A 13,134-nucleotide genomic window follows, 5' to 3' on the forward strand; every position below is an offset into this window, starting at 1 on the left:
ACACACACACACACACACACACACACACACACACACACACACACACACACACACACACACACACACACACAGCCTCTGGGCAGTTATTGGCGTCTGGTGCCAGCCGACCCGTGGAGAGATGACTGTCTGGTAGAACAAGTAGAGCTCACAGGTTAAGTGTCTCTGAAGTGAAAGTACCTTCCTGTGACCCTGCCACCACCTCACATTAAAACACAGAAGCCTGTAATGCCTGTGGTGTGTATGGCAGACCATATGGACCCACTCATTCTGTTACTGTAATATGACACCCGTGTTGTGGTCAATCAGTGTGTGAGAACAACATGTTAGCCAACATGTATAACTTCAACGTCTTTTAGGAGTTTTTTATAGTGCAATAAATCTCAGTTCTTTTAATTCTAGATTAGATATGCAATGCTTAGTATATGTTCTTTTGAATCATGTAAGAATAGCCTTTGTATCATTACTAATATTTTATTCTTAGCGATTCAATTTTAACCTGCACTATGGTTGATGCTCGTGCTGACATGAAAAAAAGGTGAAAAGGTCCCATTGCATGACAATTTCACTTGATGAGGTTTTTTAACATTAATATGAGAGACTTCAGATACAGTATTAGAGGACCACTAAGGTCTATATAAAAGAGACTTCAGATACAGTATTAGGGGACCAATAAGGTCTATATAAAAGAGACTTCAGATACAGTATTAGGGACCACTAAGGTCTATATAAAAGAGACTTCAGATACAGTATTAGGGGACCACTAAGGTCTATATAAAAGAGACTTCAGATACAGTATTAGGGACCACTAAGGTCTATATAAAAGAGACTTCAGATACAGTATTAGGGACCACTAAGGTCTATATAAAAGAGACTTTAGATACAGTATTAGGGGACCACTAAGGTCTATATAAAAGACTTCAGATACAGTATCAGGGGACCACTAAGGTCTATATAAAAGAGACTTCAGATACAGTATCAGGGGACCACTAAGGTCTATATAAAAGAGACTTAGGATACAGTATTAGGAGACCACTAGGGTCTATATAGCATCCAAAGAGCACCATGTCCTTGGACCTTCAACAGAAACATCCTGAAAAACCTGAAACTAACACCAAGTAAAATGATTTAATTATACAACAAAGCAATAGGAAAGTACTACTTAGAGAAAAGCAGACCTTCATGTTATAAGCATGAAAAATCATCGGAGCGCTGCTTTTCTCTATAGTCATTAAACTGTGCTTTGTCTCGTGCCTGCAGGGCCTCTGAGCGGCTCTGAACTCACTGCAGAGCGGCCCCTCGTGGTTTACTGCTTAATTACAGAATAATGTTTCTATATTACCATTTATTTTCATAACAGAGTCTAAATTAGAGATAGGAGCCGAGCGGAGGTGGATGACTGGAGACACTGTCTGAGCAGCTTCAATAACACGTCAGGTCGTGATAAAGCTAGATTACAACCACAAAACCTGAAGTCACATTGCAAGAAGTGACCAGAATATGCAAGTTAGGCTGCACAAAGTAACACAGCAAATATGATCAGAGCTCTTACATTGTCTATGATGCTCTAACATCTTCTCCATTTGACATTGGTCATTCATATTTTTGTGGTACGGTCACAAAAACAAGTGAAAACTGGAAACAATTCAACTGAACCAAAGGCAATTACTACATATTTGCGTACTGGGCTTGTATTGACCAGTGAAAGCAAAGTATACCTCTACCAAATTAAAAGGAATAGTTCCAATATTTTGGGAAATACACTAATTGGCTTTTTTTGATTTGATTAAGACTGTTCCTACTCTTATGTTTGTCCATTAAATATGACGCTACACAGCCAGCAGCTTGTTAGCTCAGCTTAGCATAGTGGATTTAGTGACCACTGTATGTCCAATACTTAGCCGCTACTGGTTGCTAATTTGGATTATTGTTTCTAACATGTACTCAGAATAACAACGTCCAGTCCTTTCCAATAGTTTGTATTTGAGACGTTTATTTTCTGTAGCCTTATAACGTCTAATTAACTCAAAGAAAGTCCAAAACATAGTCCGAGCACGGTTAAAAACTGGTTGCTTCTCTTCTTCAATTAACAACACCGGTTTGCATCGATACAGGCACTTAAATTACCCAAGGCCAGCCTTAGCCTTGACAAAACAATGCAATACACTGCCCCCCCCCCCCCCCCCCCCCCCCCCCCCCCCCCCCCCCCCCCCCCCCCCGGGGCTTGGAGGAAATCCATCTGTATGGTTCCTACAGTGGATATAAGAGGAAGAAGTTGGCTCTGCCATAACTTTAACTTTAACTTAACAAAATCCATCTACCAGCACCCCAAAAGTTCACTAATTAACACATTCATTCTCTTTGATGTGTTATCTGCCGGGGAGCAGGGACTGCCTGGAGTCTTGTGGTTTTTGTGAGATTGCCAGCGAACCAACGGAGGCTGTTTCCTTAACAGATTAAGCAAACAAGAAATACTGTGTACGTCAGTGATCTTAAGAGGTGAGGGTAGGTGGATTTAGCATGGAGACCGGTTAGCTGTGTCCTCCTGTTTCCATGGGGTCTCGATCCTGTCACCTAACTTTCAGCAAGAAAGTGGATAAACTTATTTGCCAAAATGTCAAACTATTCCTGTTAATAATAGCAACAGTTAACGAATAAAAAATAAAAAACACATATGGTTTAGAAATCAGACCAGAACAGACTAAGTGTGTGTCAGTGCATGTAACGTGAGTAAGTAAATTGACTCTCTTCCTCCGACTGTGTGTAACACTAGGAGCCTTCTTATCTATAAAAGGGCCCAAACCTCAGGGGAATGCAGCCTGCTCTCAGTCCATCAGGCTACTGGGAGAGAAAGCAGCTTAAATGAAATGTTTGGCTGGCAGACCGCCTGATGAGCCAGGCCGAGTAGGTCGAGGATGCCCCCAAGTTAAAAAAGAATAAAGTTTTGTTGTAGTAGATATGTGAATCTAACAGAAGTAATAGAATCTGAAACATGTGGAAGCAGCATTTTAGTATGCTACTTTCACTGTCCCGCATCTAAAACACACGACTGACAGGATAGAGCAAATCCACTTGTTGTCTATACAGGATGTGGAAGATGCAGTATTATATAGTAGTATATTGTCCCCTAGGCCCATGGGTTAATATTGTCTAGTCTAGTCTTTTAAATATAACATTTGAGAGTGGGCAGCACTAAATAAGAGTGTTGCAGCAATACATAAATTGTATTAAAATAGAAGCAAAAACAGTGCAAAAATAATAACGTGTAGGATCAAAATTTAAACTCAAAATTGTGGAACATTTTCAATTTTAATGATCATATGTTTTAGGTCTTCATTTGCAGTTGAATAGCAATATTAAAAAACAACTGAGCCACCTGCCAGTCTGTCATTATTAAATACACTCAAAAAATACAGCTATGGATTAATCCTATTGATTCAATATATTGCCCAGCCCTACATGGATGAGATGTCCAGTACATTTTTATAACAGAACACTTTTTGTCTAACATGCAATGTCTGTGTCATTATGGCCAAAACTATAAACACAAGACCCACATTGTACATAAACCAGTCTTTTTAAGGGGCTGTTTAGTATTTATGGCACATGTGGCATGGCACAAATCCACCCTCATATATGGATCTGAATGGAACTAGGAATTTTTTGGACACACTGGCACAAAAACAGCAGCATCTGTCACCCCATATCGACACATGCCAAAAAGCACTCGATTTAGACATGAATAATGAGATATACAATGGTGGTTCTATGTCATGTGAACCAACTGCCATGAAACTCTACTTATTAACCATAATTAGAGTTTTGTTTTTAATCTGTAGCTGTCTGTGGTTATGCCTTTCTATAAAAGTCCAAGTACAGGCTTAAATCCAGCCCAGTAATGTTGCTCCCTTTAGATCTCCCTTCTCTACGAGTCAGCTGGGAGGACGAGGATCCTAGTGGCCTCCAGCCTGTGCACCACCATGCCTTTCTGTAGAGTCAATGAGTGGCTTGTGATTGCTTGTTGGGTAGTTATCAGAAAAGAGAGCAAACAGTCTTGGTATGATGATGGCTAGACAAATGGTTTCCACATCCTGAGTGCTCATTAACTTAATAACTCATCGGCATATAGAAGTATATGGTGTTAGGGGACAAGAAAGTATTATTCATTCATATAATTATACAAGTTATGTCAAATACCTGAACTCTGTGGTGCATCACTACAGTTTGTATGGCTGTTAAAATGTAATCAACTTAATTACCTGTATATTAGCTTTATACTTCAAAGGCCACAGTTTTACTTCATTTTAAAGATAATTTACATGTTTAAAATACTCATGCTGCAACTGACAGATTAAACCAATTTTATTGTTATTTTTCAGAGTAAGAATCATTTTCAGATTTCTTTTTTTAATGTGTCTATTTATTGTTTTTTCACAGTTCCACAGTTAACGATATTCAATTTATAATCAATACAAGAAGGCTGCAAATCTTCACGTTAGAAGGAGAATTTGACAAGTTAGCTTGTCAAATTCTTCAAACAACTATTATTATTTTCTAAATTCATTGATAACAGTTATCTAAATTGTTGCAGATAAAGTGTCTTGTATTTTCAGTTCTACAAAACAGCTCTGGTGTGTGTTTACCTGGAGGAAGAGGAAGTTCTAACATCTAGATTGTGCCGTTTCAGCGAGCCTTTGACCTGATAAGGAAACATAGCCAGCCTTGAGGCAGTGAGGTTACTGAGGGGTCACAGTTGTTACAGAGGGGCAGTGAGGCTATCTGAGGTGATCAACAGACGCCGTATTAACAGTATGGAGCCACAAAAAGAAAGAAAAAGAAAAAAGGAAGCTTAAAACTCAGGAATCTCCTCTGCAAAAGTGCAGGTTCCTAACTGATGTTCTGTCTAGAGATCATGCCGAAACATCACGAGAGCATTTTGTGATTGGTCCTGTCCCTGTGTGTGTGTCTGTTTATGTATGTGCATGTCTATGTCTGTTTCTGCATATACTGTATTATTTGTAAGCTGTGAACGTAACTCTCTGTTGCCTTCTTTTTTTCCTCCTTCCCGTCGTTTCTCTGTATTTTTTTTTTTGGCCCTGGGAGATGTTCATATCTCTCTGTGTATTGCTTTGTAATTATTCTTAATTTCTACGTAAAAAATGTGATCACAAAATAAATATCACAAGAGCATTATGTTTGAAAATGAAGTGCCTGACATAAAATGTTTTAATAAAGAGGATCATTAAGATTCTTCAACATCGAAAAATTATGAATTAATCCAAAATATGCTATTGATCTATACCAAATGAAAGCATCCTATCCTCTTTAGGTGAAAATCCCATCTCCAGAGCCAGAACATTAAGTGTACGGCCATGTATTGGAAGCTTTGAGAGCTCAATCTTATTTTAACTTTCATGTGAGCTGCTCTGTGCATGTGTGTGTTGTAGAACGTGTGTGTGTGTGTGTGTGGTAGGGTTGTCTTGCTCTACTGTGAAATTGAGGGATAGTTAAGGTCCTGAGTCCAACCCTGAGATTTATTTTAGGCAGAGACACCCCCTCACCTTTCCCTCCTGTTCCTATCCTTTATGTTTGCTGTCAGGTTTTAGACATAACGTTGCTTAATGTCCTCATGGACAAGAGAGGACTGTTCAGTTTTTCAAAAAAGACACGAGCAGGTCATGTGATTGGCGTCTGACATGCAGTATACAACATGAAAGCTTGTTCTTTGTTTGGCTTTCTGTTTCTCTCTCTTACCAAGACACACACACACTTTTTTATAACACACACACAATTCGGTTCATTTCACAAAAGTTTTCACCCTCTTTCGTCGTCTTCCCTTCCTTTTCCACCAAAAAACTTCCGTTATTCATGAGGGATCACAGCACCCACAAAGAGTCACGTTCCCACTCCTACAACCCTACACCAGCGGGCCGGTACACGGTTCACAATGCTTCGAGTCACATAATAACAAGGGAGTCACTTTACACACACACACACACACACACACACACACACACACACACACACACACACACACACACACACACACACACACACACACACACACACACACACACACAAAAAACAATAAAAACGCTATTTGTTTGGTAGTTGTTTCCCAGTTTTGTTCACTGTGACTGCAGGTAAAATCTAATATCTGCCTCATTTGGAGAGAAAAAAACGTAAATTAACTGCAATTCGCTCATAAAAAGGGACTGAGTTTGGACGTTCAGGCCTCTATACCGATCTCCATTTACCTGTAAGCTCTACACACTGTGCCTGACAAAGACCCTCCTTGTATGAGATGCTGACAACACTGTGGAAGGTTTATCAGGAAGGGGCGCAAGTTGGAGTTTGCGGTTTTGTGGTGCTTTTCAGTGAGTGTCATTAACCCTTGTGTTGTCCTCCCGGGTCAAAAGATTTGCCATTTTTGGCCCTATTTTAGACTTTTAGTTTTCACTAACACCACCTTACTACCACTAGTTTTACTACTTTTTGGAATTCATTGTCAATTACCCTCATTTATATAGAATTATACCTCATATTTGAGGTAAATTATGAATTATTTTGATTAATAGTTAAGATCAGAGGAATGAAAGTGATCATTTGTATTTGCAAAGAGCGTTGTAAGGAATCCAATCCATTTTGTTGTGGTAACTTTGTTAAAAAAAAAGCCATATTTAAGATATAGAATTTTTTTTTAAAGAGTCAAAATTGACCCAAGGATGACATGAGGGTTAGAAAATCTCTTTCTTTGTCTTTCACACTCGGGCAGCTACACACAACCAGTCAAATCAAATCAAAAAATCCCCAAGGATCCTGGTCTCGGACGGGGGAGTGTCCCATGTCTTTCTCTCTGGGATGGCTACCGGCTGAGAGTAATAAAGGCCTTTGTTCTGCTGGCCTGCTGCAAACCTCTGTTGTTAAAGCACAGTGGGAAGGAGCACCAACATGGGAAACGCATGCAGATGAAAATGCTTTAGCAATCCCACAGATGAATTATTGATACATAGTAAACAAGCCACAGGAGGCTACATGGCAAACACAGTTCAGTGATCACATTTGTGGTTGTCAAAAGGATCCATGAACAAAAAACAAGTTTTGAACATGTGGCTTACCTGGAGAGGTGCAATAAAGATAAGGCAATGTTAAAATGTCTTGAGTTTCTATTTTACAGAGCCTGTCCTGGCACATAACAGGTGCTTGGATACAGTATACAGTCTCTTACCAACAGTAAATTTAAAGTGACAGCTAACAGATTTGCCATGGTCAGAAAAGTGCAGTTAAGTTCAAGTAATTGGTTTTTTAATTAAGGAAAATGCATCTTGTGAACAAAAGAAGAAAGACAATGCGTCAAATGAAGCATCACAGGCTTACTTACAGTAGGATACTTCTGTCACTTCAGATTCAGAATCGGAGACCACGTTGTCTGCTTCCTCACACAATCGTGCCACTTTCCCCAGCACGGTAGTCCTTCAGGGTCCCAGCGTCCATGGCACAGGGCACAAATGGGATAAAAGTCAGTGATAGTCCCAGCGGTGTGGATTCAATGAGAGAAAACGTCCCAGCAACTTTACTGGTGTGGACAAGTACCCACCACCGTGTCTTTTCAAATGACTACTACTGCTCCGGGACCGGGGGGTGTGAGAAAACCTGGGCTGGATTTCAGAGTGGACTACTTTTCTACAAGAGTCCAAAGAGATGGATTACTCATTCACTGTCCGTCCATTCAAATGTAGAGACAGAAAAAAAGAGAAACAGACTATTAAAGTATTGTGTTATCCAAAAAAGAAGAACACTGACATAAATCCTTCTAACAACAACACCTTATTTTCATTTAATTGACTGTTAATTGCGCTATATTTGATGTTGTAATAAGTTTTGTTTTAATTCAGTCATCGTTCCCCCAGTTTTTTTTTTTTTTTATGAGTCAAACGGTACTAAATCAATCCTCCCATGAAGTTTCAACCAAATTTCTGATTGTATAAATGATCTTCTTGCTGCTTTTTGAATCATTAAATACTATTTTAAACTTAAATTTGGACAAATAATGTAAAATACAGTACATTATGGCAGGGGACCATGCAGTACACAGATGTTTCTGACTCAAAGAAATTCCTACCTGCACAAATACTAAATTGTCATCTGAGTTGAGATAAAAGATGCAGTCACGCTTAATATTGTAAACACATCTGAAATGTTAGTCTCTGCGATCTCCATCTTCAGTAACGTTACTCTGCCTTCCCCCTGTAGTCTATCCCAGCCAGGGATTCCCTCCCACTCCCCCCATAGTGACAGGTCAAAGTCTGGCAACAACAGCCATCAGGCTGAAATGCACCTTACAATTTAAACCAGCCCACCAATCACAGGCCTCTTTGGCCGTAACAGTCGCTAGTAACATTTACACAACAAAAGACACACAACCCCCCCCCCCCCCCCCCCCCCCCTCGCCTCCCCTTTCCTTCACTCCCTTTCCCCTTCCAATGTGACTCCTCCTCTCCTGCCTTTGTCCTCAGTCCCAAAATCCCCTTCTACCCCTGCAACCCTCCGACCCTTTGCACTAATCTCCTTGAGCCCACTGGATAGACTGCTTCAGTGCTACCTCTCACTGCAGGGAGACCCCCACTCACCCTGCACCCCACAGGACATACATCAGTCTGGCTTCATCTGCAGGCCCTCATCCTCTTCTCCTTCATCATCCTCCTTTTCCTCTGCCTTGCATGGATGAAGCATGTATAACAACCGCAGCACATGGAAACACAAGGTGTAATTGTGACAGTGGACTTGTTCTGCAAACAGTAATGAGATGAGCGTAATCCTGGACACACAGGGAATTTTCTTCTTCAGAAGGGATTGATTTACATTAAAATCAAATAGCTTCTCTTCTCGTTTCTGTTCTATTTCTAAAAAGGGTTCTCTTTGTAGGTACTTAAAGACCCCCACACAATCCCACAACATGTAAGGCTCCCATGGGGTTTGGGGGCGGCCAACATTGAGTTTAGCCTTTGCTTCGCTTTGTGTTTCACATTTGGTGTTTCTATAGCAACTGTGAGAGAGACAAGTGGACCCCCCCCCCCCATTTCCAACACCATTAACATACCCCGCCCCCGTCTTGTGATTAGTGGGGTGTCCCCAACACACACCAACAGAGGAGGCTGTGCTAAACTGTGGTCTAATGGGGTAGCTGAAAGCCAGGGGATTAGTATCAGGGTTAGTGATAGTTTTTTAATAATTTCTAACTTCTAAAAACTGTGAAATACAGAAAACATAAAGCACAAACCTTTGCAACAGGTGTAGTTTTTTGTAATATCAGGAACTGTTTTTATAGCACTGAACCACATCTGCCATACACGAGAGATTAGAGATGGATGGCACCTTTTATAGCCTGTAGTGTGACTTTTAAACTCAATATATCAGTTGAGACTAACAGGTATACTGAATAAATAACAGTGATTGTGTGGTGTCACATTGTGATTAGGATCACTTAGTGCATCAACTCCTCTTAAAGATCCTCCTCATCAGTCTGAATAAGGGGTTGTCCTTGACTGCCTTGGAGGCTCTCTCCCATAGGCTGTCCTGCTTCCACAGTCCCCGCCCCTTCTTCTCAGCTTTGACCTCTGCCCTGTGCAGCCGTTTGTGGAGACGCCAATAGAGGCGAGAGTCATGCTGGACCCCGACCAAGGGCACAGTGCGAGCCAGACCAAGCATGAGGACCTTTTCACTCAAACAGTAGCTCCACATCAACCCCTGCTGGAGAGAGGAGGAAGTTCATTCATGGAATTTAAACTCTTATCAGTCAGACATCAAGTGTACAGTTGTGAAAAATAAACTACTGTTTTTTTTCAGCTACCGGCAGAGAGACTGAAAGCCTTTTTTCATCAGTTATTAGATGCCTCACCCTGCTTTGAGACACCAAACAGTGCAGAATGTCATCCTCTCGGCTGATAAGTTTGAGCCAGACTGTTTGGGAAGGAACCAGGTTCTTCTGCAGCCATACCCTGCCTTCTGGAGTCAACTCCACTCCTGCAAGATGGACCAGCATCAGGGAGGTGCACGCACCTAAAGAGGACATAGAAGAGCCATGTACCATATGTGTTACAGAAAAGCATAGGTTACACCTGACCTGGTCTCCCATTGCTAGACTTATCGCCACAGCGCTGCGGAGAAGGGTCTGGCTGGGCCACACGCATTCTGGTTTATTGGCATTTCTTTAAACCAATCACAATCCTCATCGGTTGGCGCTAAGCGCTGGACAGAGCAACGGTGAGTCTAAAAATAGCCTCTGGAAACAACCTGTTTTGGTGGAAAATGTGTACGTTGGAAAGTTGTATCAGTCATGGAACAGAAAACTCAGATTGGACAGATAGTCCAGCTAGCTGTCTGGATGTACCCTGCAGAGATCTGAGGACCAGGGAACCATCGTCCTCAGATTGGACAGATAGTCTAGCTAGCGGTCTGGATTTACCCTGCAGAGACCTGAGGACCAGGGAACCATAGTCGGAGAAGGAGTTTAGAATGCCAACTCAAAGAAATCAGAAGGTGAGGGACAGCTGGCAGAAAATGAGGAACATGGGTCAGAACCTCCAGTGACACCGGAACAAACGAAATGTTGCTAACCTGTAGTTATGCACACTGTAAAATACTGATTCATTTAATATTAGCACTGATATGATACCTGAGTTTTGGTATGGATACAAAAATCATACATTTTTTGTTACCTTACTTTGAGAAAAATGAACGTGTTTCCCCACCGTATATATAAGAAAATAAACTTTTCAAATGTCAAATGTTGTCTGAACACAATCAGCTGTACAAGAACTTTGCCAATGGAAATTAGTCTAACAAGCCTTTTTTTTGTACTTATTGACATTCAGTTTGATCAGTTGATTGACTTTATATGAAATAGAAAATGCAGACCAACTACATCTATGAAATAAACACCAGTAAATTATGTTTGTGTAACAGCCACAGTCCCAAAGAATGGCTCTAACCAGCTTTAAAATGTCGGAGGTCAAGTGGGACAAAGGTAATATTTGAAATAGCTCAACAAGAGCCATGCTGTTCATGAGTCCTTCACACTGAAGCTGCTGATGGAGCACTCTATGTAAAGCATAAGCTGCTTGACTTTATTGCTCTGTCAATACCATAATTCGATATTACAGCTAACAAGCTTACCTGTCACTCTCACTCATGACAAGATGATTGCATGCAACTGCCTTGAGTCTGGCATTTACGAAGTAAAAATGTAAAAGTAAAAAATGGAATTTGGCTGTAACAAGATAAAAAGGTGCACCTGCAGAAAACTGTCATGCTGGTTAACTAACAAGACAAGATATAATGTACTGATTGTCTGCGTGCGTGCGTGGGTGTACATGCCTTCATGATTTCACTCAAAGGATGCCCTACATTACCTTTGTGTTTCGAAAGTAACGGAGAGAGGACCGGCAGATGAATTGGGACATGTTCCACTTCAAGTCCTCTCTCTGTGATTGAATGAACTTTCCCACGGAGGCTGATGTTCTTCTCAATGAAACGAGCGGGGATCTCAGACGCAGCTTGAAATTTGGTGAGCTAAAGAGGTTGAATGAGACAACAGAGTGTCCACGTTTAATGACTCATTTGAGTAAAATGTCCATTTCATTAACATCCTACAAGTATAAACATTATTAGACGCTATGAGATTTGGAATTAAGTGGGTAGGAATGATCTGTTAGTCTGCAAGAATCTATACAGTTCCCACTTTCCTGAGGAGTGTCAAAATGTAACCTTAAGCAAAGGAAAGAGCCAGGAAGCTATTGTGCAACGGTTACATTAAATCCATCGGTTAGCCAAGTGTGTAGATTGATGGGCCCTTTTCCCCCAGTGTATTTCTTTACCCTCTTACCAGTTTGATGCTCCTTGCTATTACAATAACACCAGCAACTGCCAGTCCGGTGCTTATGTTCTGTGTGAGAGACCAGAGAATCAACCCAGCTTAACATGTGTAGGATAACGACAATGACAAAGACTTTGACAGAGAAAAATAAGTGACAAAAGAGCAGATAAACTGAGGACAGCTGATGCCTAACAGGGTCTATCTTATCAGTGTGGACACCATAAAGGCTACAGATCGAGGAATCGTTTGGAGGGAACTGGTTCAGAGTGTGGAAAGCTATTCTTTTTTTGTACCACCCCCCCTCCTCCCCTTTTTTTACCCATACATGCTCCCACCCACTTAAAGATCTGTAGATGCAGGTGTCTCACGTACACCACGGCAGTGAAGCGACCGTATTGCACGTTCAGTTAATTGCAGGTCACACAAAGGAGACTCCTACCCGCACAAGTGTTAAATTATCATCTGCGAACTGAGATATTAAAGCCACGACGTTGCGAGAGGACTGGCTTCCGTGGTCTCTTTGTTGTCTGTCCGTCACTCTGTCCTCGGTTTCGGTTTCTCTGGAACACTCCGGCATGTTGTTGACATTTTCTTGATGCATCCGGCGCTCCGCCTGTGGGAGGGGCTTACCACAGCCCGTGGAGAGTCTCCGCCCTGTGGTGGAGTTTGGATGACAGGATGGCGTTGACATGCGCCTGAACACAGGTTGATATCAGGCTATGTTATTGAATAAAAAATCCCTCAAAATTGCAATTATGTGTACTTTGCACTGGGAATTTCAAAGCTGTTAACCGACAAAAGCTCACTTTAGCACAGTTAAATAGTGGAGGGGCAAAGTAGTGCATGCACATTCTATCTGAGATACATATGATCAACCTATTAGTCTAATAAAATACCGGAGAAATCGGTGACGTCCCCTTCTTTGTCTGCACAACTTGACCTAGATAACTCCATACCTGCATTGTAAATAAATGCACAAAGCAAAATAACAGGAGCTTAATCAGACAATTTAATGTTCCTCTTATTCTCATAATAATATATATGATGAGCAAAAAGGCATTTTGTTTGGGGTTTAAATCTGAGTTTCTAATAGCAGTCCCATGCAGCAGATGTTGCACAGTGAATCATGTTCAGTAACAGACATCATTGAGGACTGACCACTGACTGTCTGACAGATGCACTGGAGCTCTCATCTTGTAAACTGTGAAGTCATGGAGCTACTTGAAGACGGATGACACCCCCATTACCACAAATTGGCCAAT

General features: G+C 41.2%; 2 protein-coding genes across 3 annotated transcripts in view; both read right to left on the reverse strand.

Annotated features, from left to right (window-relative positions):
- The window catches only part of plch1 (phospholipase C, eta 1), a 62,479-nt gene extending 54,763 nt beyond the window's left edge, over positions 1-7,716 (reverse strand). Inside the window, exon 1 of the mRNA XM_034867207.1 lies at positions 7,379-7,716. The gene's annotated coding sequence lies outside the window, so the exon portion shown is untranslated. The remainder of the gene's footprint in view (positions 1-7,378) is intronic.
- Positions 7,717-9,208: 1,492 nt separating this feature from the next.
- c18h3orf33 (c18h3orf33 homolog (H. sapiens)) lies at positions 9,209-12,578 on the reverse strand. Of its 2 annotated transcripts, none has more exons than XM_034863164.1 (5): positions 12,312-12,578; positions 11,882-11,941; positions 11,409-11,568; positions 9,896-10,056; positions 9,209-9,744 (listed from the first exon to the last, which is right to left on the reverse strand). In XM_034863164.1, the coding sequence occupies exons 1-5, from the start codon at positions 12,561-12,563 to the stop codon at positions 9,490-9,492; spliced, it is 888 nt and encodes a 295-aa protein (XP_034719055.1). In that variant the 5' UTR covers positions 12,564-12,578; the 3' UTR covers positions 9,209-9,489. The 2 variants fall into 2 exon arrangements, with proteins under 2 accessions (XP_034719055.1, XP_034719044.1); XM_034863153.1 differs by having other exon boundaries at positions 9,209-9,747.
- Positions 12,579-13,134: the final 556 nt, after the last annotated feature.

This window comes from Etheostoma cragini, chromosome 3, assembly GCF_013103735.1.
Source record: "Etheostoma cragini isolate CJK2018 chromosome 3, CSU_Ecrag_1.0, whole genome shotgun sequence".
Taxonomy (NCBI): domain Eukaryota; kingdom Metazoa; phylum Chordata; class Actinopteri; order Perciformes; family Percidae; genus Etheostoma; species Etheostoma cragini.